At 45.7% G+C, this 26,554-nt stretch overlaps 1 protein-coding gene across 4 annotated transcripts in view; it reads right to left on the bottom strand.

Annotated features, from left to right (window-relative positions):
* Positions 1-15,515: 15,515 nt before the first annotated feature.
* Positions 15,516-26,554, bottom strand: part of Tiam1 (TIAM Rac1 associated GEF 1) — a 335,042-nt gene continuing 324,003 nt past the window's right edge. For all 4 annotated transcript variants that reach the window (XM_090348555.1, XM_090348551.1, XM_090348565.1 and 1 more), the window contains 4 exons: positions 25,731-25,833; positions 23,956-24,043; positions 21,552-21,724; positions 15,516-17,945 (listed from right to left, as the gene is read on the bottom strand). In XM_090348555.1, the coding sequence (XP_090204681.1) occupies positions 17,488-17,945; positions 21,552-21,724; positions 23,956-24,043; positions 25,731-25,833 (822 nt within the window). In that variant the 3' untranslated portion in view covers positions 15,516-17,487. The remainder of the gene's footprint in view (positions 17,946-21,551; positions 21,725-23,955; positions 24,044-25,730; positions 25,834-26,554) is intronic.

Genomic DNA, 26,554 nt, shown 5'->3' on the forward strand with positions numbered 1-26,554 from the left:
TTCTTATAATATACCTTAGATCAAGGATGGCAGCTACGTTTGGCATTTTGCTGTGCACATACACTGTAACGTTTACAAGATCGCATGTAAATGTGGAGGCCATAGATTGGAATTTCACTGGTGGGAAGAAATGGCAGCTTAATGACACCGAGTCTTCATCTATGTATGACTCACACACGTTTATGAAGGTTTCCTCTCAAAAAGAATCCGTTGGGCCTGGAGTTTGGCCTAGTGGTTAAAGTGCTTGCCTAGCATGCATGAAGACCCAGGTTCGATTCCTCGGTACCACATACATAGAAAAAAGCCAGAAATGGTGCTGAGGCTCCAGTGATAGAGCTCTAGCCTTGAGAAAGTCCAAGGACAGTGCTCAGGCCCTGAGCTCAAGCCCAAGACTGGCAAAAAAAAAAAAAAAAAAAAAGAATCCGTTTTCTCCACAAAGGCCTGGCCCAGTGACGGCCACATTTAGTCCTGAGTGTGGCATTGTTTTCACTGCTGCTGAGGAAGGTACCTGTTGCCGGGGCCATTTCTGGTCATTAGAGATGAGAAGAAAGGCAAGAGCCTCGGTAACTCGTACGCTTCACTGCGAAAGTAACACCAACATCATCACTTGAAAACACTCCCCCCCCAGATTTTCAATAATTACAGTCCTGTTCTGGAGCAGCATGGGCCTGGCATGGCCTGGCATGCACAAAGCCTTCGAAGCCAACCACAGCACTTAGGAACACTAAACATTAGGGAAGAAGGGGGAAGTGGAGAGCTGAAGACAGTTCCTGACCACCTTTCAGCTTTCTTGGCTCAGGGTTCTAAACTGCACATGGCACTGAGAACCTACAGGCCTACAGGGGGCCTAAAGATCCATCACCTGAGGGTTCCCTGAGGTTGAACCCTCATCCCAAAGTCCAGCAAGGACAGCCACCTGGGGAGATGGCACCAAAGGGCAGATTCTGACTCACCGGTTGAGGGGAGGGCGCTTGGGCCTTTACCACAGGACCCCAGGCAATGCCCGCTTCCATGAAGTCAGTCTTTAGTCTTGGAGTAGAACCCACTGGAAGCTTACAGCCTGTCCTGGGGTTTGGCTGCAGCCCACACTGCTGGTGGTACAACTCCTGCGTTGTCCTTGTCTCTCGCCTCTCAGCCCCAGTCTCTCATTTCACGCACAGGGGTAACCTTTCCTACCTGATGGCAAATATTACACGGCCAGGAAAAGGGGCCCAGAAGAATATCTTTCAGCAAAATTGGTGTTCTTTCTATTTGCCAATGGGTGGGTCACAGAAGGAAAGGAAAGAGGCAGATCTGAAAAGCCCAAGTGTAGACTGGTGAGAATAAGGATGAGGGTGGTAGCACTCGCTTTCGGAAAGAAACCAAGTGAAATGGCTTGTAAACAACTCCAGGACAGTGATACTCGTATCCAACTTTTGAAATGAGAAAAGTAGAAGCACAAAGAACTAGAAAAGCATGAACCGGGTCAGACCAAAGAAGTGAGCACGGAAACCAGCGACGTCTCTCTCTTTCCACTGCTTCACCCTCCCTGTGCCCCTTTCCAGTCTAGACAGAACAAGTCCCTATCGAATACCCAACCAATGTTGGCATCACTGATTCTATGGCTCCTGAAAGACCAGAAAGAACAGAGCTGGCATGTGGGAAACCCAGTCAATTATACAATTCCAACTAAAAGACTGGCTGCAGGACACCCAGCAGCGGGAAATCCAGCAGAAATCCATGTGGGGGTAGGGAGGGCTTCCCCTCTCGTCTGGCTACTCAGATTCTCCGCAGGCAGCAGTAAGTGTGATGAGAAACAGCAGTGCTCCCCAGCTTGTCATCATCCTGAGGACACAACAAGTCCCCATAACCTCCAGGGGACAATCTGAAGCCAGTGGCTGACGCCTGTATCCTAGCTACTCAGGAGGCTGCGATCTGAGGATCATGGTTCAAAGTCATCTGAGGCAGGAAAATTCCATGAGACTCTTACATCTAATTAACCATCAAAAAACCAGAAGTAGAGCTTTGGTTCTGAGTGGTACAGTGCTGGCGTTGGGTGAAAAATTGCTCAGGAACAGAACCCAGGCCCTGACTTCAAACCACACACACACACACACACACACACACACACACACACACACACACACACACACACACGCACACGTGTCACAGCATGCCTAAGGCCACGACCTTCCTTTGGGACTCTCAGTCCCTTCCTAGTTACACTGGGAAATGAATTCCGCTTGCCCCGAGGTGACTCAGATCAAAGATGTTACCTGAAGTCTGTGATCACACTGTGCTTTCAAACTCCAGACCCACACACCTTGACCCTCCTGTCACTAGACCTACCCACCACCGTCTTTTTATAAAATGCCATCTTTTTTTTCCACATAATAAAATTTAATTTTGATTGTTAGCTCTCCCATTTAAAATTCCATTTAAAGAACTCCCATTAAAAAGAATAATTAAAACTCAATTCTTTTCAGTAGGACGGCAGACGGGAATGTTGTGGTAATAGTGGTGGTGATGATAATGAAAACTATGTGCCTTTTTACTGCTTAACAAAGGAACTTGTAAAAAAAATCCTCTGGTCTCCATGCAGAAAATGAATTTTTAACTATCAAATGTCAAAATCTAAATGCTCTCCAGATTTGATGATGGCTTTTTCTGGGGCCAGAACAGGTTAAATGCTGAAAACCAACAGTTGAGAGAAAGAAGGCTAAACTTTGGCCCTTCAAAGAATTATCTACACATAAACGTGAAAATCCATTTCCACGCTTAGAAATGAGCACAGGGGAAGGCTAAGAAGCATTGCTGTTTGGCCTCTGGTGGAGGAAGAGGAGAGAATTTGTCATTAGGGAAAACAGACTAAATGCCGAAGGATGTGGAGGCATCACTTTTCCACGATCACATCTGTGCTGAAGGAATGATGGAAGGAGGGGATAAAGAAGAGAGAATGGAAAATAAGAACTCGATTTGGGCTTGTACAAAGTGCTTGGATTTGCTGCTTGCTTTAAAAACATGGTGAATGGGCGCTCTCTGCTGGTCATAAGGGGAAATTCAAGAACTCTCATACCAAAGTCAACTTCAAACTTCAGGGATGGATGGATTACTATACTAGAAAAAAAAAAAAAGAATAAAACTGAAAAGTACATTCATTATAAAAAAAAAAACCTGCCACTATACATCAAGATAAATCCTATAAACTGGCAAGCTCATCTGCAATTCTTTTTTTCATATATTTTTATTGTAATTAATAGAAGAGTTACATGATACTTGCCAGATAGATGGTGCATTAATTCCCATACATTGATACCCTTTCATATGTCTTGGTCCCCATTCCCCTTCCCCCACTCCCACCCCTCATCTTGTTTTCCCCCGTTCCCTATCCAATTTCAGATAACCAAATACAAATATATCCGATATATCAGGTAACAAAGTGAGATAGTGTAACAATATGAGATAACCAAGGGACAGCAAAAGTGATGAGAGATAACATAGTACCTTAAGAACAGCAATCATTCATTATATGGCTTATATTTACATCATATTTTAAATGACAAGTTTAACAAACAAGTGTTCAAAGAGGGAATCTCTAATTACAATCTCTGGGACTTAGTATTTAGAACTTAATCAAAATTAGGCTAAGGGTTTGTATGCCATAGAAACATATTAATTTATGAAATAAAACATTATGTCTATAGAGTCATAGGTTTTTATGTCTATATAGTTATGTTTGTATTTCCATGACCATGTCCATAGCTTTGGGTATGCAGTTATTGAGTCCTCGCTCTTGTACTCTTTGGATTTAATAGCTGCAAATTAAGGATACCATGCGCCTTTTGTTCCTTAGGTCAACATGATTCGCTCTAGATTCATCCACTTCCCTGAGAATGCCATTATTTTATCTTGTCTGTTGGCTCATCTGCAATTCTAAGGGCAATGATTTCCAGAAAAATCCAAGGAGAAATTCGACTTGGGTGGGTTCATCAAATCAGCTTTCAATTATCCTAATAGACTTCGTAACACACAATTCAGAGTCCAAAATCACATTTAATCGTTTCAAAGAAATAGGAAGTGGTTAGGAAATGGAAAGACTTAGAAAAGAATCATATTAAGTGAAGTAAGCCAGACTCAAAGGAAGATAGACTTAATGGTTTCCCTCATTTGTCATAATCAGTAGAAACCTTGGGCTCTCCTAGCAGAGATTTGCAAGAGAGCAAAACCTAGATACATAAGGCCATATAGTGTGACAGTAAATGTAAGGACCTCCAGGATATAGAAACAAAAGCCATATAATGAGTGATTGTTGTCCTTAATGTACTATGTTATCTCTCATCTCTTTTGCTATCCCTTGATTATCTGATATTGTTACAGTATCTTACTCTGTTATCTGATATATTGGATATATTTGTATTTGCCTATTTGAAATTGGATAGGGAAGGGGGGAAAACAAGATGAGGGGTAGGGTGGGGGGGGAGGGAAATGGGGACCAAGACATGAGAAAGGGTATCAATGTACGTGAATTAATGTACCTTTAATCTGGCAAATATAATGTAACCCTTCTATCAATTACAATAAAAAATATATGAAAAAAAAAGAAATAGGAAGTGGCTTCGGCCTGTGTGGGTTCCGCTGGATCCCAGACCAACCTAGATCTGAATGCTGCACTTACAGAGCTGGGGAAGTTTGACAGCACATGGAGTCTGTGTGTGCAGCTGTAAAACAGGCGCCGTGGGGCCAGGTCTCAGGGTCTGTCTGCAAATTCAACCTGAGACACAGGACGAATGAGTCAGGTCGGTGAGGACAAACCCTTCCTAGAGAGATGGCAGCCACCAAATCCACCGTGGCTCGGCAAATCCAAGAGTACATCCAATATTTGGGTGCTGCTGCTGCTGGTGAGTGTGTGTGTGTGTGTGTGGTGTGTGGTGTGTGGTGTGTGGTGTGTGGTGTGTGTCTGTGTGTGTGTGGTGTGTGTGTGTGTGTGTGTGTGTGTGTGTGTGTGTGTGTGGTATTGTTGTGCCAAGATTGTTCCAAGTTCTGGGAATGACTCCCTCCTCCCTTGTTTAGGGCATGTACTTGAACCCCAGGTGGTAACAGCTTGGTACTCAGCGGTTAGACACCTGAGTTCTAATTCGACCAGTGGTTAATTGTGATTCTCCTTTAAAAGCAGTGTAAAGTTCTTACTCAGGGTCTTTCAGCGCTGCCGGCTGTTGGTACAACGAACCCCTGCTTTTTAGCTTTGGCTGTGGTCTCTGGTGGTCTTTTTGGGGTTCTAGAAATTCAGGTACAACATTTGGTGCATTGGCCGGGAACCCCCAAGTCCACTCAGACGCCTAGTCAAGGGGTCGTGGAAAACCACGGTAAATAGGCTGGCTTCGTTTGTCTCTGTGTATTGTGTTTTATTTGATAATTTGTTAATCTGGGTTGCCTATAGGTTCTGTATCTGGGTCAACGAAGAATCCTGGCAGATGTGCTATAGGACTGTTGACGGGGCCAGTGCCCTTATTGGGATCTATCCCTCTGTCTGATAGTTCCATCCAGGCTGTATTGAGGAGCTATTGTGAGGATGGTCGTGTCGCGACCATCCCTCTGTTTGATACTCCCATTCAGGCTGTATGGGGGATCTGCTGTTAGGAAGATCATGTTGTGATCGCCCCTCTGGTTAACAATTCCCTTCTGGTTATTGGTTTAAGCGCGCACATGTTGTTTTTGTTATTTGTTTTTTTGTATTTCTGGTTTTTTGATTTGGATATCTTCCTCTGAGATGGGTACTACTCCGCTTGCTCTTCTAATAATGAATTTTAAGGATGTTAGAAGCAGAGGTTCTGATTTGAGTAAAAACAAACTAATTACTCTTTGTAATTCCGAATGGCCGACCTTTGATGTTGGATGGCCCCCAGAGGGCACTTTTAACCTTTCCATAATACGGAAGCTAAGGGAGAGGATACCAGAACAGTTTGGCTACTTTGGTCAGATTTCTTATATTCTTGTTTGGCAGGATTTGGTAGAAGATCCCCCTGCCTGGTTATCTCTCGGTCTTCTCTCAACAAGCGACGTCTTGGCCCTGCACCAGGCTGACGCCTCTCGACCCAAGCCCTCAGCTCCTTTTCACCCGGTCCTGGCCGATAGTATAGACCCCCTTCTTCTTGAACCCCCTCCATATTCTCCTCCTTTCAATCCACAATTTTCTATGTCAACAGGAGGAGTAGAGGTTTCTTCCCCGGGCGAGGTGGAGGCGAAAGTGGCTTCCCCAAATGCCGCTGAAGGCCCAGGGTAGGACACGGGGATGTACTCCACGAGCAGCGAGCCCATGTTTTCCTGATTCCACGATGGCCCTCCCACTGCGTGAAATTGGTTTTCCAGATGATACTGGGAACCCTAGGTTCCAGTATTGGCCTTTTTCCACCAGTGACCTCTATAACTGGAAAACCCAGAGTGCTTGTTTTTCTGATAACTCTAAAGTTTTGATTTCTCTTCTAGAAAGTGTTATGTTCACTCACCTGCCCACCTGGGATGGTTGGCAGCAGCTCCTCCGAATCTTGTTTACTACGGAGGAGAGGGAAAGAATCCAGGTGGAGGCCAGGAAATTGGTCCCTGGCGACGATGGGCAGCCCACTGTTAATCCAGATTTGATTAATGATACTTTTCCCTTAACTAGACCTCCCCAGGATAAATGGGATTACAACACAGCAGAAGGTAGGGGAAGGCTACGGGTGCATCGTCAGACTCTAATGGCAGGTCTCCGGGCTGCTGCTCGCAAGCCCACTAATTTGGCTAAGGTATATTCAATTCTTCAAGATAAAATAGAAACTCCTTCTGAGTACTTAGAGAGATTAATAGAAGCCTTTAGACGGTTTACCCCAATGGACCCTGAAGCCCCTGAAAATCAGGCAGCTGTAGTTATGTCTTTTGTTAACCAGGCAGCTTCAGATATTAAGAGGAAGCTACAGAAATTAGAGGACTTAGAAGGAAAAAGTATCCAAGATTTACTCAGGATTGCTCAGAAAGTTTTTAATAATAGAGATGCTCCAGAGGAGAAACAGCTGAGAGCAACACAGAGAATGACTAAAGTACTGGCTGCTGTAGTTCAACAGGGAAGACGACCACAAAGAGGTTCACGTGGCCCACAATCTTCGAGGCCGCCAGGTCCGGATTTGAGCAAAGATCAATGAGCTTACTGCAAAGAGTTTGGTCACTGGGCTAGGGAATGCCCGAAAAAGAACAGATCGGACGAGTGGCAACGAAAAACTTCCGTGTTAGTCATCGAGGGCATTCTCAAACAGCCCCCAGACCGATGGCTCAGTAACGCCCGGCTTATTCATTATCAAGGACTATTGTTAAACCCTCTTAAGATTCTCTTCCAGCCTCGCTACTGCCCGATCCAGACCTGGAAGCCCCGCTTCATGATTGTGCTGAGGTTTTGGCCCAAGTGCATGGAGTAAGAGAGGATTTGCAAGACTGTCTGGTTCACCGATGGAAGCAGCTTTATGCACCAAGGACAGAGAGGTATGCAGGGGCTGCAGTAGTCTCAGAGACTGAAGTAATCTGGGCTGAGTCCCTGCCTGCAGGAACGTCAGCACAAAGAGCGGAACTGGTGGCTTCAACCCAAGCTCTAAGACTGGGTAAGGATAAAAGACTGACAGTTTATACAGACAGTCGGTATGCCTTTGCCATCGCCCACATACACAGGGCAATATACAGAGAGAGGGGCCTCCTCACAGCAGAAGGAAAGACTATCAAAAATAAGGGGAAAATATTGGCACTCCTGGCTGCTCTTTGGGAATCAAAGAAACTGGCAATAGTCCATTGCCCAGGACACCAGAAACCTGTAGATCTTGTGTCCAGGGGCAATCATCTGGCTGACCAGACTGCCCGGGAGGTGGCCTTATCTTCAACTCCAGCTCTAGCCCTCCAACTCCCAGACCCAGGACCCAGAGTCTTACCACCAATCCCAGGGTATACGGAGGAAGACTTGCAATGGATTGAGAAACTACCTATGGTACAGCTCCTTGATGGATGGTGGAGAGATTCCAGGAGTCACATAGTACTCCCAGAAAAATTAGGGATGAAGGTGCTACAAAAAATTCACCATAGTACTCATCTGGGAGCCAGAAAGATGCAAGACTTAATCAGACAAACTGGACTACAAATTAAGGAAGCAGCCATCAAAATTGATCAGATTATTTCAGGTTGCAGAGTATGTCAGCTAAATAATGCAGGGAGAAATCAGCAAAATTTAGGGGCAAGACAGCAAGGGGATAAGCCAGGAGCCTTTTGGGAGGTAGACTTTACTGAAGTAAAACCAGGGAAGTATGGATATAGTATTTGTTAGTTTTTGTAGATACTTTCTCAGGATGGGTCGAGGCTTTCCCCACTAAAAGGGAAACTGAACAGATAGTGTCTAAGAAGATACTTGAGGACATTTTACCCAGGTATGGATTAACAGTAATGATAGGTTCAGACAATGGACCTGCATTTGTCTCGAAGGTAAGTCAGGGACTGGCTTCCATACTTGGGGCAGGTTGGAAATTACATTGTGCCTATAGACCCCAAAGTTCAGGACAGGTAGAGAGAATGAATAGAACATTAAAAGAGACCCTAACTAAATTGACCATAGAGACTGGCACAAACTGGGTAGCTCTTCTCCCCTGTGCTCTGTTCAGGATTTGAAACTCCCCTTTTAAATTAGGACTTACCCCTTATGAAATAATGTTTGGTAGACCTCCCCCTATAATACCTAATCTTAAAGAAAATCTTGTTAAAAAAAGAAGAAGATGGTGATTTTGAATTTTTGTTTTCACTCCAAGCCCTGCAAAGGGCTCACCAAGAAGTCTGGCCCAAGCTGAAGGACCTGTACAAGACAGAACCACCGCTGGTGCCTCATCGCTATAGACCAGGTGACTGGGTACTCGTGAAATGCCACTGGCAAGAAAATCTGGAGCTGCGATGGAAAGGACCCTTTCAGGTCATCCTGACAACACCCACCACCCTCAAAGTAGACGGAGTAGCTTTTTGGATCCATTAAACCCATGCCAAGCCAGTGGATCCGTTTCCAGACCTCATAGAACCTTTGTCCAAAACAACTTGGAAGATTGATTGGACTTAAGTTACGTCGCCAAAATCAATAATAGTTATGGGCAGTATTTGGACAGGGACTCTGTGTGGGTAAATACTCATAGTTGTGTATTTCCATCTACTGGTGTTAAAACGGGAAAGGGAGCAAAGTGAAGGAATTTTCCCCTTGGTTGATTACTCTGTTTTTTGTCTTAGCTGGACCCTTAGGCCCGTGTGTGATGATGCAGAGATAACCAAGATTGGCTCTAAAAGTATCATGGGAAAGGTGAGAATGTTGTGCCAAGATTGTTCCAAGTTCTGGGAATGACCCCCCCCCCTTGTTTAGGGCCCATGTACTTGAACCCCAGGTGGTAACAGCTTGGTGCTCAGCGGTTAGACACCTGAGTTCTAATTCGACCAGTGGTTAATTGTGATTCTCCTTTAAAAGCGGTGTAAAGTTCTTGCTCAGGGCCTTTCAGCGCTGCCGGCTGTTGGTACGCGGAGGCGCGAGTCCAGACTCGAAAATAAACGAACCCCTGCTTTTTAGCTTTGGCTGTGGTCTCTGGTGGTCTTTTTGGGGTTCTAGAAATTCGGGTACAACAGTGTGTGTGTGTGTTGTGTGTGTGTGGTGTGTGTGGTGTGTGTGTTGTGTGTGTGTTGTGTGTGTGGTGTGTGTGTGTGGTGTGTGTGTTGTGTGTGTGTGGTGTGTGTGGTGTGTGTGTGTTGTGTATGTGTTGTGTGTGTGTTGTGTGTGTGTTGTGTGTGTGTTGGTACTGGGGCTTAAAATCCAGACCTCACCTTCCCCTTTGACTTTTCACTGAAGGCGGGCACAGCTCCACTTCCTGTGTTTTGCCCATTACCTGGAAGTCTGAGTGTCTCTGACTTGGTGCCTGGGCTGGCTGTGCACCTTGATCTCAAGCCTCAACCTCCTGAGTAGCCAGCAGTGCAGGCGAGAGCCCCAGGGGCCACCTTCTCCTCCACGACAATCTCACGACTGTCCCAAGCTGGCGCTGCTGGGTGATGCCAAACTCTGCCTCAGACACTGCCTGGAGCACTGCCTGAAACACTACCTGGAGCACTGCCTGGAGCACTGCCTGGAGCACTGCCTGAAACTACCTAGAACACTGCCTGGAACACTGCCTGGAGCACTGCCTGAAACTACCTAGAACACTGCCTGGAACACTGCCTGGAGCACTGCCTGAAACACTACCTAGAGCACAGCCTGGAGCACTGCCTGGAGCACTTCCTGGAGCACTTCCTGGAGCACTTCCTGGAGCACTTCCTGGAGCACTGCCTGGAGCACTTCCTGGAGCACTGCCTGGAGCACAGCCTGGAGCACTGCCTGGAGCACTGCCTGGAGCCCCCGCCCCCGCCCCAGGGAGCTGCAGGAGCTGCAGACCGCTGCTTGGGGTGGGCGGGGCCTCCGCCTGGCCCTCCCTCCTCCCAACGCTCCACACACAGCGGTGCAGTTCGCCGACGCGTCGCCAGGTGGCGCCAGAGGCGACCTCGCGCACCACCCGCCCCGGGCCAGCGCTGGCGGGGGACGGAACACGGTCCCTCCACGTCCTCCCTCTTTCGCGGGTCGCCATGGTCTGGATGCTGCTCGGCGTCCCGCTGGGAAGGCCCCGACGCGGGGCGGGGCGGCCGCCGCCCGGCAGGGGGCGCTGTGGGCTCCCTCCATCCATGTCACAGGGCAGGTGTCCAGGTGTATCAGAAAGATGGGATCATCGCAAAGGCGAGTGCACCTGCCAATCATGCACCTGCAACGCTATCCGAGCTGTTAAACTCATCTCATTTCAGTGCCCTGTCATGTGCCCTCCATTCCCAGAAACGCCTCCTCAATACCAAGCACGCAGCAGATGATGAGTGAGCAGGTGAGTCATTCGGGGCCCGTGGCAAAAGGAAAGAGACTGGCCACCATAGAATGCACAGATGCACAGTTTTGTAGGTGCATGTGCTGGATATGCATATCAACACAGGAAGCTGGTGTCAATGGCTCATGCTTAGAATCCTCAGGAGACTGAGACCTAGAGATCTCAATTCAAAGCCAGCCCAGGTAGAAAAGTCCTAGAGAGTCCATCTCCAATGAAGCAGCAAAAAGCTTGGCTGAGGGTGCAGCTCAAGTAGTAGAGCACCAGCCATGACCAAAGTAAACCAAGGAGGTGAAATGTCCTGGGTTCAAGTTCTGGTACCTGTTTAGAAGAAGGGGGAAAAAAAAACATGGGGAAGGGAGAACAAGGCTCAAGGTGTTCAAGGTGTTAGCAATGGTTTGGAGAAAACAACATGGGGAATTACTAACTGAACAACAAAGCTGGGGTCTCCATTTTAATTTACTACTAATGTACGTTCATATAAATAAGGTGGATAATAGTGACTTAAAAATGCATAAATATATATTATGTATATTTCTAAATGTACAACTATATAGAGAGTATAACAGAGTGGTTTACAAAAATGAAAAAAAAGTGAAACTACAGAAAATACAGGTGGTTGAGGCCCTCAAACCACACAAATATGCATGATGAGCTGTGAGCTGTGTCCCCTTCCTCTGGCAAACACTGATCTCCTTTGTAAGACAGAAAACATAAAAATCCCCTTACCCATCTTGGGTTCTATACTAACTAAAGACAGATTTACACATTTATTGACTATACATTTTACCTGACACGGAAGTTTTCATAAGGAAGATATAAAGAACTGGTTTGCGTCTAAGCCTTTTTGTGCCATGCTTGATGAAGAATGATCCTCAGATCATACCCAGAATAGCTAGGATTACAGGTATGAGTCACAGCATTCCTCCCTCTCTCCCTCCCTCTCTCCTTTCCTGCCTCTTTTCTTCTTGCCTTCTTTTCCTGTGCTGTAAAAAAAATCAACGTTTTAAAATGAAACTATTGTCACTTAATGTTGACCAACTTTAAACACATCAACTTGATGCTAACCATTATTTAAAAATACACTGAAAAACAAATCTCCCTGCAAACTCATTATGAAGCACCTATCACCCCATCCCCCTGCTTCATTTATGCATACACATTTACATGTTGAAGGTTTTGTTGTCTCCCATGACCATAAATCTCCCAGTGTAAAACTCAAAGTGCTGGGCTGGGAGTTTGGCCTAGTGGTTAAAGTGCTTGCCTAGCATGCATGAAGACCCGGGTTCGATTCCTCGGTACCACATAGAGAAAAAAAGCCGGAAGTGGTGCTGAGGCTCAAGTGGGAGAGCTCTAGCCTTGAGAAAGTCCAAGGACAGTGCTGGCAAAAAAAAAAAAAAAACCCAAAACTCAAAGTGCTGTACACACAGTTCAGTGGCAGGGCACTTGCCTAGCATGCTCAAGGCCCAGGGTTATTTGTCACCACCACCACCAAAAAACCAAAAAACTATAGATTGACTTATTACTATAATTAATACATCAGTGATCGGTACAGAAACATAGGAACCAAGCTATAAAGTATAAAAGTGAAATTATACTGAAATAATCTCATGAAATGGGTGGGACTTCTTTATCCCAACCACATCACATTGCTCTTCTTTTAAGCCATGGTTCAGTGACAATTCTCTCGAGTTTTCATTTTTAAGTGTGAAAGCACAGAGAAGCTTTACATGGAGACTGAGTCACGAGTAGCATTTCACTATGAAAGTTTTTGTTAGTTGCCACTTCATTATAATGTCAAAAACAAACAAACTTACTGTTTGCTATGGTTTGAATGTATTCTCCCCCCAGAGAAAAAAGATCATGTGTTGTCAACTTGACTCCCCAAATGCCCCTCCACTAATGGTAGGTGGAGGTGAGGCCTTGGGGAGGTTGCTGGATTAATGACACCATGTGGGCGGGGTCCAGGAGGCGCTCGTGGCCTTGTAAGGCAGATGCCACACTGCTCCAGTGACGTCCTCTACTGTGTAATGCCCCAGCCAGGTGCTCACCAGATGCCACCCACATGTTGCCACTGTGCTCTTGGACTTCCTAATCTCCAAAACCATGAGCTCAGGAAGCTTGTACTTTTTGTAAATCATCCTGTCTCCAGCATTTTATCACAGTAGCAGCAAACAGACAGGAACCTCACTGTATCACATCACTGTGTCACGTGACAACTTGATTCGGGTTAGCAATCACCCACCTTGCAGAACGATGACCCCCTTGGCCCACTGTGTCCTCATTCGCTTTCTCAGTCCACTACTTTGATGTCTCTGTGCCATGCGAAGGTTCTTTCCAAGTCTAAGGCAGGGCACGTGAGCAGAGTCCCTTTTCTTTATCGGGTGGAGACCATGGTGAGGGGAGGGGAACTGGGGAGAGACCCCTCACCGCACACTCCCAGACTGATGGGAGTTTTAGGAAAGAACATTTGTTACTCAATACCTGACATCCTGGCCAGCTGGCAGGCTGAGAAATGGATCACAGTTCACGACCAGCCTGGCTGAACAGAAGTTCCTGAGATCCCCTACTGAAACCACAGAGGGGTGATCAAGGAGACCGGATCCCTTCCAGACCAACCCGAGCAGAACAACCCACAAGACTCCATCCCAACAGAAGGAGGCTGGGTGTACAGGCCCCTCACCAGAAACAGGAGCCTCGAGCCCCTCCAGAGGGAATGCTGCTCATTGCTAGAATCACTAGGGCTCCCAGGATGGAGGGGAGAGCCCGTTCCCCTCCAATGCTCCAAACCCTGACCACCCGGATGGAAAGTGACCAAGATACTTTCTGCTAGTCTTTTTGAGGGGACAGGAAAGACCCCCAAAAATTTAGTTGGGGGGAAGGTATTATATACCTTAATATTTGACCTTGAGCACTCATTTCTTCTGAACAGACAGACTCAGCTACTAAGATGCGGTCCAAACTGCTAAATCACACCACGAGCAAATTGTTAGAATGATTTTCCTATTTGTGCATTCAGATAGCTTCCACAGCAGGGCGCCGGGGCCTCACGCCTGCAACCCTAGCTAGCCAGGAGGCTGAGATCTGAGGATCCAGGTTTAAAGCCAACCCAGGCACAAACGTCCATGAGACTTTTTTTTTTATTTTATTTTTTTTTTATTTTTTTTTGCCAGTCCTGGGCTTGAGCTCAGGGCCTGAGCACTGTCCTTGGACTTTCTCAAGGCTAGAGCTCTACTACTTGAGCCTCAGCACCATTTCCGGCTTTTTTCTATGTATGTGGTACCGAGGAATCGAACCCGGGTCTTCATGTATGCTAGGCAAGCACTTTAACCACTAGGCCAAACTCCTGGCCCGTCCATGAGACTCTTATCTCCAACTAACGACCAGAAAACTGGAAGAGGCGCTGTGGTTCAAGTGGTAGAGCACTAGCCTTAAGCTAAAGAGCTCAGGGACAACGCCCAGGCCCAGAGTTCAAGCCCCACAACCAACAAAAAAGAAAGATGGCTTCCATCACTTCCCAAAGGATGTGATATACTTGAATAGTTCACTATACTTAAAAATAAGTCAGGCAAGGGCCAGGAGTTTGACCTAGTGGTTCGATTCCTCGGTACCAAAAAGCTGGAAGTGGTGCTGAGGCTCAAGTGCTAGAGTGCTAAGCCTTGAGAAAGTCCAAGGACAGTGCTCAAGCCCTGAGCCCAAGCCCAGGACTGGCCAAAAAAAAAAAAAAGTCAGGCAGTGCCTGTAATCCCAGCTACTCAGGAGGCTGAGATCTGCAGGTTGGGTTTGAAGCAGCCTGGACAGGAAAGTCACTGAGACTCCTATCTCCAATTAACCACCCCAAAACTAGAAGTAGCACTGTGGCTCAAAGTGGTAGAGCACTAACCTTGAGCCAAAGAGCTCAGGGACAGGACTCGGTTCCAGTGTTCAAACCCCACAACCAGATAGATAGATAGACAGATAGGCAGACAGACAGATAGATAAAAATAAGTGAAGCCTTGGTGGCTCACACTTATAATCTTAGCTGTTCAGAAGACTGAAATCTGAGGATTGACGTGTGAAGGCAGTCCAGACAGAAAGGTCTGTGTGACCCTTATCTGCAACTAACCAGAAAAAAAAAAAAGAAGGAAGTGAAACTAAAAGGCCATATGAAAGATCAAGGCTGGGGATGGGAGTTTGGCCTAGTGGTAGAGTGCTTGCCTAGCATGCATGAAGACCCAGGTTCAATTCTTCGGTACCACATATATATAGAAAAAAGCTGGAAGTGGCGCTGAGGCTCAAGTGGTAGAGCTCTAGCCTTGAGAAAGTCCAAGGACAGTGCTCAGGCCCTGAGCTCAAGCCCAGGACTGGCAAAAAAAAAAAAAAAAAAAAAAAAAAGATCAAGGCTTTGGGTTCAAATCCCAATACCAGCACAAATAAAATTAACATGTGTGCTCCAAATTATTGTTAAGTGTCAAATGAGTAATAATGGAGGCCATCAGGCTGTTTCCTCCAGTCTGGAGTCTAGACAGCTCTAAAGAATGTCTGGGCAGAAGCTCATCTGTGCATTTCTAACATACGCTCTCCCTTCCCACAATTCAAACTCCAAAGAGGCACGGGATCATCCAGGTATTCTTTTTCAATATTTTTATTGTTTGACAGGCATTTACAACGTTCCATTCATAGACCTAAAAACATAAAAATAGACCTTCTTTCAGCTTATAAAAGAAATATATAAGAACTTTGGACATAGACACGTCATGACCTTATGTACAAGAGACAATGGCACCCTCGAAGCACCAGACTCCTCAGTCTTCTGGGGGGGCGCGCTGCAGGGAGGCCAGGCGACGCCCCCATGCTTCCGTGCTCCATCCACAGTCCACTCCAAATGACAGGGAACAATGCAGTGATACAAAGGGTATAGAAATTATTCTAAAGCTTTTTGTTTGTTCTTTTTTTTTGTAAGAAAACCAGAAGATATAGCAAAAATTTAATAGAATAAAACTTTCAAAAGATCAAGCTCAAAGCCCTGGAAACCCGAAAGGGGAGGGGAGATATGGACAGGAGAGCGAGGGAAAGCAAGCTGAGGCCCAAGAGCGTGAGGTTCTGAACTCTCTATTGTCTGGAAATATAAAGTCATAACTGATTCTTATAAAATATAATTCCTAAGCTACTATAAAATTCAGGTCTTTTAAGTACCTACTGATGTGTCAAACACCAAATAGATAGCCCCTCCCCCCCAAAAAGAAAGTGTTCTTTTTGTCTGTTAAGAGTTGTTTAAACTCAATTTAAACTCAACCTTTTGTTTAAAGAAAAAAAAGTGCCATCATATTTTTTGTTGTTGTTGTTGCTCCATTTAGGATATCTATTCCAAACACTAGGAAAGAACATGTGTATTACCCTGTTTTGTTGGCATGAACAAAGTATGAAACACAAGAGATGTTTTTGAAGAGGTTGTTTGGGTCAGAGGTTTATGGACTGCCAGGGCGTAGGGAGGGGAATCTATGAATGAAGATGTAATTCTGGTGGGAAAACCAATGGTTGCCAAGGCAACCCCATGAGAAGGAGGCTCCTGTCCTCTGCCATGTGGGACAGATACACACACCCCACCCATTCCCTGTCACGTGTTCTCCAACCAAACTCCCATCTCAAATATAGATTCAAGCATTTACCCCCCGAAAAAACAAAGCTTGGTCTGATCACAAGCTTCTTGTTGGCTTTTCATATATATATATATATAAATATAAAGTCACAATGTCTCACTCTCTGTAAAAGGTTCTATCCTCATCATCACCTATCACTGTAAAAGTCTCATCTATATGGGTTCCTGCATCTCAGATAAAATACAAAAAATAGTGTTTATGTTCTCTCTCAAATGATAAATCTGGACCTCTTCTCTAAGAGTTTGACATCTTTATAATTCTATGCAAAACTAGAACTTCCAAATACTCACATAGCATCAAGACCAGCCACGGACCAAAACAGAAGAAAACTATTAACAAAGAAAAAAGAAAAAGAAAACTAAAGGCTCATCAACACGTAAACAACCACCTTTTCCTCACACATTCTTAAAAAGACACAGATACTCTCAACACTGAAGAAGAAACAGGGCCCGAACACTGGAAGCTGTACAGATGTTTCAAAGCGCTCGGCCCAGCCAGAAGACGGGCTCCACACAGACAGAATTAGCTGTGTGCTCTATGTGTGAGTATGTGTACATGTGTAAGTGTGTGCGTGTGCACACGCTCACCTTTAAATTACTTCAACTGCTGCGGGGTGCGGGGGGGGGAGGTGCATTTTGTCTTCCAGTGTTATAATTTGTTTTGCGGTGGTTTTCCTATTTCCCAGGCCCTGGCTGACACACACACAGAAGCCCTTGGTGCTGGTAGCTGGAAGGACTCGAGCTGTTGCGGATTCAGGGTGATCTTCTCTGATGTCCATTGGTAAGAATGTCGAAGGTGGGTGGCTACATGGCTTCAGACCCGAGTCAGCTGCCATGTCGTGTGTGCAGAGCGCCCTGGGGACATTCCGGGCGGACTGGCAGGGGGCCAGGTAGGGTGGCTGTATCTACACGCATTCTCTACAGAAGGGGACAGGACAGAAGTCAGATCTCAGTGTTGAGTTTCCTGGAAGGGGCAAAGTCTTCCCGTTTCACCCAGATGACTTCCTCGCTGGCACTGTCCACGCCACTGTGGACACCCGAGAGCGCCGCCTGCTTCTTGAACTGGGTCATGCGAGATGCGTGGCTGTCCAGAGCTCTCCGCTGGCTGATGCAGGCGGCCTGCAGCCGCTCCTGAAGGTCCCTGTGCACCGAGGCATCCTTCACCGACTCGCAGAACTCATCGTCGTCGCTGAGGATGTCTGTCTCCTTGACCCCATCCTGTTCCTCATACTGAGCCAGATCGAACTGCTCCTCCACCCAGCGGTCCGTGTCCCCCGCCCCGGGGGGCTGCTGGGGCTCTTTCTCCGGGCTGCTGGCTGACAGGGCATCCGAGTCAATGGTAAACCTGTTACGAGCCAGTCGCCGCCTTCTCCTCCCAAGAGACTTGCTTGGGGCGGACACTGCACACACACACATACACACAAAAATATAAAAACAAACCCCCGCGTGCTTTAACAGGAGATGAAAATCCAGCGAGCAAAGCAAAGGAACAGAAACACTAAATGGTGCATGATCTACCTGCCCGGTGTGGGGAGGACTTGGTGTGCAGTTGACCCATCCACGCTGCACTCTTTCCCCTGGCCCACAGGGGATGTTGTGGCAAGAAATCCAAGAGCAGAGGGGTGTTGATGGGCTGGGGTCATGGGACAGGGCATAGGTGACAGAGAAAGGAACACAAGGCCTTGGAAAAAACTCCCTCCTCCACCTGTGCACCTACAGGTGGGGCTGCATGGAAGGCTGAAGTTCCCAAGTGGAATGGAGGAGTTGAGGGCAGCCCTCAGCCTGTGAGCCCCTGGCCGCCATGGGCATTAGGCTATGAAGTCAGGGTGGAAGGTGCTTTCTGGCATTATTTTGGTTTGGGTGTTGGATTTTCTAGGGGGTGGGATGTTGGTGCTTGAGTTCAAGCCCAGGACTTCTGCTCAAGACTAATGCTCTACCACTTGGGCCACAGCTGCACTTCCCACAGACTTTCCCCAGAAGGCTGGCTTGGATCTCAACCTCCTGAGTTACTAGGATCACAGGTGTGAAGCACCAGCACCCAGCCAGGCTGGAAGGTTTTATGTCTTCGTAGACATCACCACGATACATCCATGAATCAGAAAGCATTGGTCGAAACGACAATGCTGCCTCACAACTTACTTGCCAGAATTTTGGAAGGTCTGTGGTTAGAGTAAGGACACCATATCCCTTTTCAAGAGCACAGGCACAGGACCAGCTCTCAGAAATGGGGGACTGCCAACTGGTTCCCATCTCCTTTCTGACAAAGGGCCATCTGAGCTGTAGGGCTAAACATGAGCCTTGCGAGTCATCCATCTTTCCACAACCCACGCAAAATACCAGTGTGTGAGTGAAATGAGAATCCACAGATACCACTCAAGCAGCCAGTCGACCAACTGCTCTAAAAAGGGACTCAAAAAGTGAAGAAAACACCAAACCTTTCCTGCCCTTCCGTCACCTCTACTGCCCTCTGAAGGAAGCAATAACTACCAGACACAAACAAAAGATGCCATCCAATCAAGCAAATACTACACACACACACACACACACACACACACACACACACACACACACACACACACACACGCACACACAGAGCTCTCTCTCCCTCAAGAGTGAAATGGCTGTTGCATCAAGGTGGAATGCAACAAGGCTTTTTAGAGGAGGAGAAGCTATTCAGAATGCCACACCCTAAAAGCTGTGCCTGTTCCACAAGAGGATATCTAGGGTCAATTACTAGCAAATGTACCCTTGACTAAAGCGGGTGCAAGGCAAGAGAGCTCAGTGGTAGCCTACGCTGGCTCTGTCCCAGCCGTCCTCAGTCCCAGGGACTCTATGTCCCTCCCACTGCTCACGCTCTGAGCAGCCTGCCATCTCAAACTGGAGAATGAATACACACTGCTCTTCTTCACGGAGGAGAATCAGAATCACTGTGGGGGGGGGGGAGGATGAGGAATGGGGAAAAAAAGAGACATAAGAACGAACAACTTCATCAGTGGGAAGAAGCAAAAGTTCCAACTCAATATTACATTAATTCCACCAGAATAAAGCTTGGCTGTTCTGTCCACTACATTTGCCTCGATTTTCCATGGGATCACCAGGAAGATTCATGAATGCTCTGCGTGCTGAAATCTATGAGGTAAAGCGTGATGACTGTCGTCCTCTTTGAAATGAGCCGATGGATGACAGGTGGCTGATAAGGAAACTATAGTAACATTAATTAGCAGGTATAAATGGTAGCTAGTAATACTTTCACTTGCTTTGCCTCTGAGCTTTTTATTTAAAAAATAGAAACAAGAAAGATCTTTTTACCTGGGTCATCGGCAGAAGTACAGTATTATATCCAAATAGAACAGAGGGAGAAAGAAACTACCTAAATAGTCACAGAACTGCAGAGGGAAACAAAATCATCTATCCTTAGTGTAAGGACAGTTAGCAGTCCAGATCACGAGTGGGTTCCTTCTAGTCTTTTAGACTATCTTTGATTATTTCGAGGGTTCATTAATCTGATCCTGACCTCACCCACTAAGTAGCACATTTTAAATCCGTACAAATTCTGATGATAATAATTTGCCTCTAAAGCAAAGTGATAAAGACTAGAAATGAGCCATCAGACCAAAAAGAAAGAAAAAGAAATCAATCAGCTCTGATATCAAGGCTTTCTCTTGGTATTTATAAAGGTTGTCTCAGTTGTAGCTTGGTTTGATTTTCTTTGCAAAAAGAGATCAGTGGGAAAAGTTCTGCATCTCCTGTAGATTACATGTGATTGCTTTCACAGCAAATGCAGCTCTAAATGTAGGGTCATTAATTAACAACTGCAACCTGACCACTGATGGGTGGGTTCCCTGAGGATGGGGACACACGTTCCCTTGGACTGGCAGGGAGTGGGTACAACAATGCTGAACTAAAAACTCTCTCTAGTGAACTGTCTTTGCCTGGGGACATGAGACCAGGGCCACATGTGTGCCCCCACCTCTGTGATGGTGGGGGCGAGGCAGGGACTCACTGTACAATGTTTCATTATACACACAGCAGGTGACTCAAGAGCAGAGTTATAATACCCTTCCTCCAGCATAAAACTTAAGACTAGGTCAGTTAGATCTAATTAAAACACACACACACACACACACACACACACACACACACACACACACACACACACACACACACACACATCCTTGAGCCATTCAACCAACACCAGGCCAATGACATATAAACCTCGTTCATTGGACTCTTCCCTGTAAAACTCTCAGCTGCCAGACAGGGAAGGAGGGATAATGTTAATGTGTCCATGTCATTCAGAACCTCTGTATGTTAGGAAAACCACTTTCTTCCTAGAGATGTTTTGCTATTTACAGTTTTTGTACTATTATTCTTCTTTCCGCTTTGCTGAGGACTTATATGTCCTGCAACAGTATTTACAACATTTACGTTCTACGTTCTGTTTCCCAGCAGCAGCTCAAGGCTTCCTCAAATTAACATTGAGATCAATAACTGAAGTTGCAGGCACGAGGCAAGGGTCAAAATCAAAATTATATGTGTCACCTATGGTCCTTACTAAGAAAAGGTGCCTGTTTCTCTGGAAGATGGGGAGGGGCCCTCACTGAGACAAGGCTTCCTGACACTTTTTCTTCTTCTTTTTCTTTTCTTCTTTTTTTTTGGTAATCAAAGCTGGCTATCATGCAAAGCAGAGACTCAAACTACACACAGGCTGAGCAGGCCCCTCCAGAGAGAAGATGCATTTGCTTGCTGGCTTGACAAATGAGAGAGACACTCCTCAGCCAGGAGGAAGAGGGCAGCAAGGAGAGCTAGAGGAAAAGCGAGAGGAGCAAACAAAGGGCAGACCCCAGAAGCCACAAGGAAAGAAACGAGGACCAAGAACTTCACACCCTACATTAGCTCTCGCAAGGCCACACTGAACTCTGGCTGGACAGGGAGCTCAAGTTTCCTGGAGTTCTAGAGCAGAGTGGGGGTGACCGGGATGGAGTATGTCTGAATCCCCACAGTACCTGCCCTGCTCATGGCTGGCCTGGCCCCTTTCAGAGCACATAAGCGCTTTCCTCCAAACGGAACGTACTGCTGGGATGAAGGGAGGCTTTCAGTCTTGAGAAGCTGTCTTCTGTGCTTATCTCGCAGGATTGAATGCACAGCCTTCAGGAAATCCTTTCGGCTCTCTGGAGAGCTGGGAAAAGAAGTTATTTGTTAAAATATACACAGTGGGGAGCACAGGAATGTCTTCTGATGTCATCAGTACAGCCAAACCGATGTCCACCCACGAGAGACAAAGGTTAAAGATGGAAACAGGACTCCAATTTCCACACTTGGCCGCCACCTCATAGCTGGGCTAAATAATGCTCCGCCTCTTTTCCTTTACTCATCTTCTGAGCTGGTCTGGGGCAGAGGACGCCATTGATGAATGATCAATGGACAGAGGGATTTTTGCCAAATTCTGCTCTTGAGGCATAAGGCAAACTTTATAAACTGTTTTTGAGGGAAAGTGAGCCAGAAGTTCCTCATACCCATGCATAGCAGTTACAGATTGAGACCTCACTGTGCTCACGAGTCTCCTCAAGTGTCATCGTCCCTTTTCCTCAAGTGACATGTATGACATTGAAAATTAAGGCTATCCTGTCAACAAGGTCAATGCTCACAGTGAAAAAAGTACCTTCTTAAAAAGAGTTGTTGTTGTTTGCCAGTCTTAGGGCTTGAACTCAGGGCCTGAGCACTGTCCTTGGGCTTTCTTAAGGCTAGTGCTCTACCATTTGAGCCACAGCACCACTTCTGGCTTTTTCTATGTATGTGGTACCAAGGAATTGAAACCAAGTCTTCGTGCATTCTAGGCAAGCACTCTATCACGAGGCCAAACCCTTAGCCCTGTAACAGTTATTTTCTTTGTTAAGTTTTGAATGTGACTTTCAATTTTCCCTTCCTTTCCCTACCTTGTTCCTAGCAGGATCCTGCTATATAGCCTAGAATGCCCACAATCCTCCTGCTTCAGCATCCTTAATGCTGGGATTATAGTTGTGCACTACCAAGCCCAGCTAAGTTCTCGATGGTTTTACCAAAGTATTTTTCATCTGGTATTTCTTATAAACAACAAATGAGGAGGATATAGAGAAGGCCTGTTGAATTCTATGGATTTTGCCAACTAAAGCACATATAATAGCAGCCTAAACAGATGCCAGAGAAGCTGCTTGAAACCTGGGTAAAATATTTTTAATCCATTTCCTTTCTATTCCTGACAGCTTCCCAGAGACCTGTCCTTTGTTGATTGGGGTCATTCAACACAACAAGGTGAAGGAGCAACACGAAACATGGGCTGTGAGGTCAAAACCAACTGAGTTTGAACCCAGCATTCATTTTTTAGGACATGTTAGGCAAAGTGCCCTCTCTGAGTCCTCGTTTCCCCTCCACCTGAAGAAATGAAATTGTGCAAGGTACTTGTCACGCATTTTTAGGAAATACACTTTAAAAAAAAAAGTATACGAGCAATAGCATTCTAAAACATCAATAATGCCTCAAAAATATTGAGTCTTTTGTGTCTGTGGGCAATCCATAACATCCCACTACTCTGAGCAGAATACTAGATTGGTGGAATAAATTACTGAGTACCTATGATTAATAAAGAAAAATTACATTAAAAATAGAATATCATTTGTTGGAATTATCTATCAAGAGTTTGCAAAGGGATTATGACAGAAAGAGGGTTAAGTAAAGAAAAAGGTAAGGAGGAAGAGAAAGATGAAAAACAAGAATTGCTAAGTGGAAGTCCAGCATAGAAGATGAGAACCCAGGGGCCGGGAGTTTGGCCTAGTGGTTAAAGTGCTTGCCTAGCATGCATGAAGACCCGGGTTCGATTCCTCGGTACCACATATAGAAAAAAGCCAGAAGTGGTGCTGAGGCTCAAGTGGTAGAGCTCTAGCCTTGAGAAAGTCCAAGGACAGTGCTCAAGCCCTGAGCTCAAGCCCAGGACTGGCAAAAAAAAAAAAAAAAAAAGATGAGAACCCACTAAAGAACGACAGGCAAGCCACAGAGGCCAGACTCCCTCTGCTGGAGAACCTCGTCTCCACCCAGTGCAGAATACCACCAATGCCTTCTCTCACTTCCCCCTTCCAGCAGGCTCTGACTGTGCCTTGGCTTACAGATACATACACAATGCACCCAAACACCAAAACAAAGAGACAACTGTGTGGTCCAATTCCACAAAGGGTAGCTATGAGAAGGAAGCCCTCTTGGGGCATTCAATACATGTCAATAGTCCTATTTACTTGTTAGAAAAAATGTCCATTTACTAGGTTACTGTCTATATTTGCATACAATTAGTAGCATGTGACAGTGACTTCCCATGCTAACTTCCCATGTGTAGGTTTGTAGTCCTGGGCAGGGGCATGAGCCTCACAGAGCCAGACTCACCTGCAGCACAGGTGGAAGACGCGCTCAGGCCTTCCCTCTGATTCCGATTTCACGTGGACAATTTCACACACGGCATTCGCCTCCGCATCTAGAAATGGTGAAAGAACAACACATCAGAGCATGGGCTTACATGTGTACAGAGACATTTTTCTCGTTCTTGGTCTATGAGGAAATTCTGCAGTCGCACAATAGCAAGGACTCTTCACTGAGCGCTTGATGTGTGCTAAGGAAAAAACACTTGAAAAAGTCTACTTGCAAAATTTCTCTTCTGGATTGTCTAACCGGCCCTTCAATCAATCAAATTGACTGAGGAAGTCACTTTCATAGTGCAGCCTATTTGGCTAAACCATTTCAATTAAGTGATCGTTTCTTTCTTTGTGACAGTGGGATGAAACAGCACCTAAGACACTGCAATGCATGCTACAGAAGTAGAACGCAGTCCTGGGGGCTGTGCAGACAGTGTTCGTTAAAGAAGTATAAAGCTCATTGCTACTCAGATGTTACTAGTTAAGATATATATATATATATATAATACTGTGTGCATATATAACATATATATTTAATATTGCATGTATGTGTATGAACTTGTGCATCATATTTCTAACATATTACATGTGTATAATATCTATAACACATATAATGCTGCATACATGCTTGTACAGATAATATATGGCATATGATACATATAGTGTGTGCATGTTTGTGTGTATATACATATATATGTATGTATATATATCCAAATAGAATGTCATCTATTATACATACATTCATACAGGTACAGAATATACATCAACACATACACAGAATACACACACAAACAAATACAGGATGAGCAGAATAACTTGGAAGCATTCTTAGGACATTACACGATCCAATTCATTTAATTCAGTCCCTCAGTTCATTCATTCACTATTTAATGGAGGGAATGAAAAGAATCAGGGAAAAGAGATTAAGCTATAGTGGGGACCAGTCCTCTGAATCCTAACAGAGTAACTCCATCCTGCAGCAAGCTGCCCCTTAGCATCCTACACACTAGACTTGTGTAAAGCACAGCCCTCTTTCTACTGTTGGGGTTGGCTGAGAACAGAATTCTGGATGGGAGCCAAGTACATGAATGTATGATTCCCCTTAGTTGAGCCTACCGTTGAATGTATGATTCCCCTTAGTTGAGCCTACCGTTGGCTCTACTGTTGGCTCTAAGCATTCCAAGCCCTTAAATTCGGCTGCAGACTTAGAACCAGATACAATTGCAGCCTGTTAAGTGAGTGGCGCTGGTGATACTGGTGGATGCTCCCATTCTGGTCATCCATCCTTCTAAGAAACCCTCCCTGGTAAACAGCTGAGCTTATATGAGTCGTTCTTTGAGCTTTCAGTATCAGCCTAGTTCAGAGGCAGACATTCCACTTCGTTTCCCAAGAAATTTAATTTTGCTTCCACAAGTATGATTTAAATTAAAAAAAAAAAAAGTCAGGCATGAGTGGCTCCTGCCTGTAAGCCTTGCCTCTCATAAGACTGAGATCTGAGGATGACAGTTCAAAGCCAGGCTGGGGAGAAAAGCCTTATCTCTAACCACCAAAAAGCCCAAGGTGAGTAGAGCTGTGGCTCAAGTGGTAGAATACCAACCTTGAACAAAAAAGCTAAGGGCCAGTGCCCAATTCTTGAGTTCAAGCCCCAGTACAGGCAAAGAAAAGGTTGGATAGTTAGACCAAGAGTAGATACAAACAATAGTTTATACACATATAAGAAACAGAAAGCAGACATGTGCCTGCATTTACCTGCACTTGCCAAAGCTCGAACCTGCAAGGCTTCAGTGGGGATCATGTGCCGAAATCGGAAGGGATCCCACTCCTCGTAGATGGACAGTCTGTGAGAGCCCACCTTCAGGAGAGAAGAAGCCAGCTGCGTGAGAACAACCTCACCTACTTGGCCCAGCTCCCAATATTCTTCACACCAGTGAGATACTGTCTCCCTTGGTAAGTCCTGTGCATGCCCAAGGAATGTCAGTCTCCTGTACCCTTGTGTTCACAGTGCAGGAAGTGAGAATCTGCATGGTAATATGCTAAGTGTGTGCAAATAACAAATAGCAAATCAAAAAGAGGCATCTGGAAGAGAAGAAAAAGGATCCCAAAAGGGGGACAGGGCAACAGAATGTAGGAAAATAGGGGAAAATAGAAAGTTCTGGGCCGTGGGGGCAGATGAGCGCGGGAGCCTGCTGCAAGGCAGGATAGATATATGTACAAAAGAAATCATAGCCAGGTACCAGAAGCTCACACCTGTAATCCCAGCTATTCTGGAGACTGAGCTCTGAAGATCATGGTTCAAAGCTAGCCCAGGCAGGAAAGTCTGTGAAACTCTTATCTCCAATTAACCACCAGAAAACCAGAAGTGCTGTGGCTGTAAGTGGTAGAGGGTTAGCCTTTACAAAAGAACTCAGAGACAGTGCCCAGACCCTGAGTTCAAGCCCCACAAGCAACCACCCCCCCCCCAAAAAAAAACCCCAGAAATCATAAAGGTTCTTCTCAACAAAGGGGCAGAAGGTGCAGATGTAACTGAGAATAAGTGAGAAGCAGATACACAGAGAGAATTTCACATGGCAGTC

The sequence above is a fragment of the Megascapheus bottae genome, chromosome 1 (assembly GCF_031878675.1).
Source record: "Megascapheus bottae isolate mThoBot1 chromosome 1, mThoBot2.hap1, whole genome shotgun sequence".
Taxonomy (NCBI): Eukaryota; Metazoa; Chordata; class Mammalia; order Rodentia; family Geomyidae; genus Megascapheus; species Megascapheus bottae.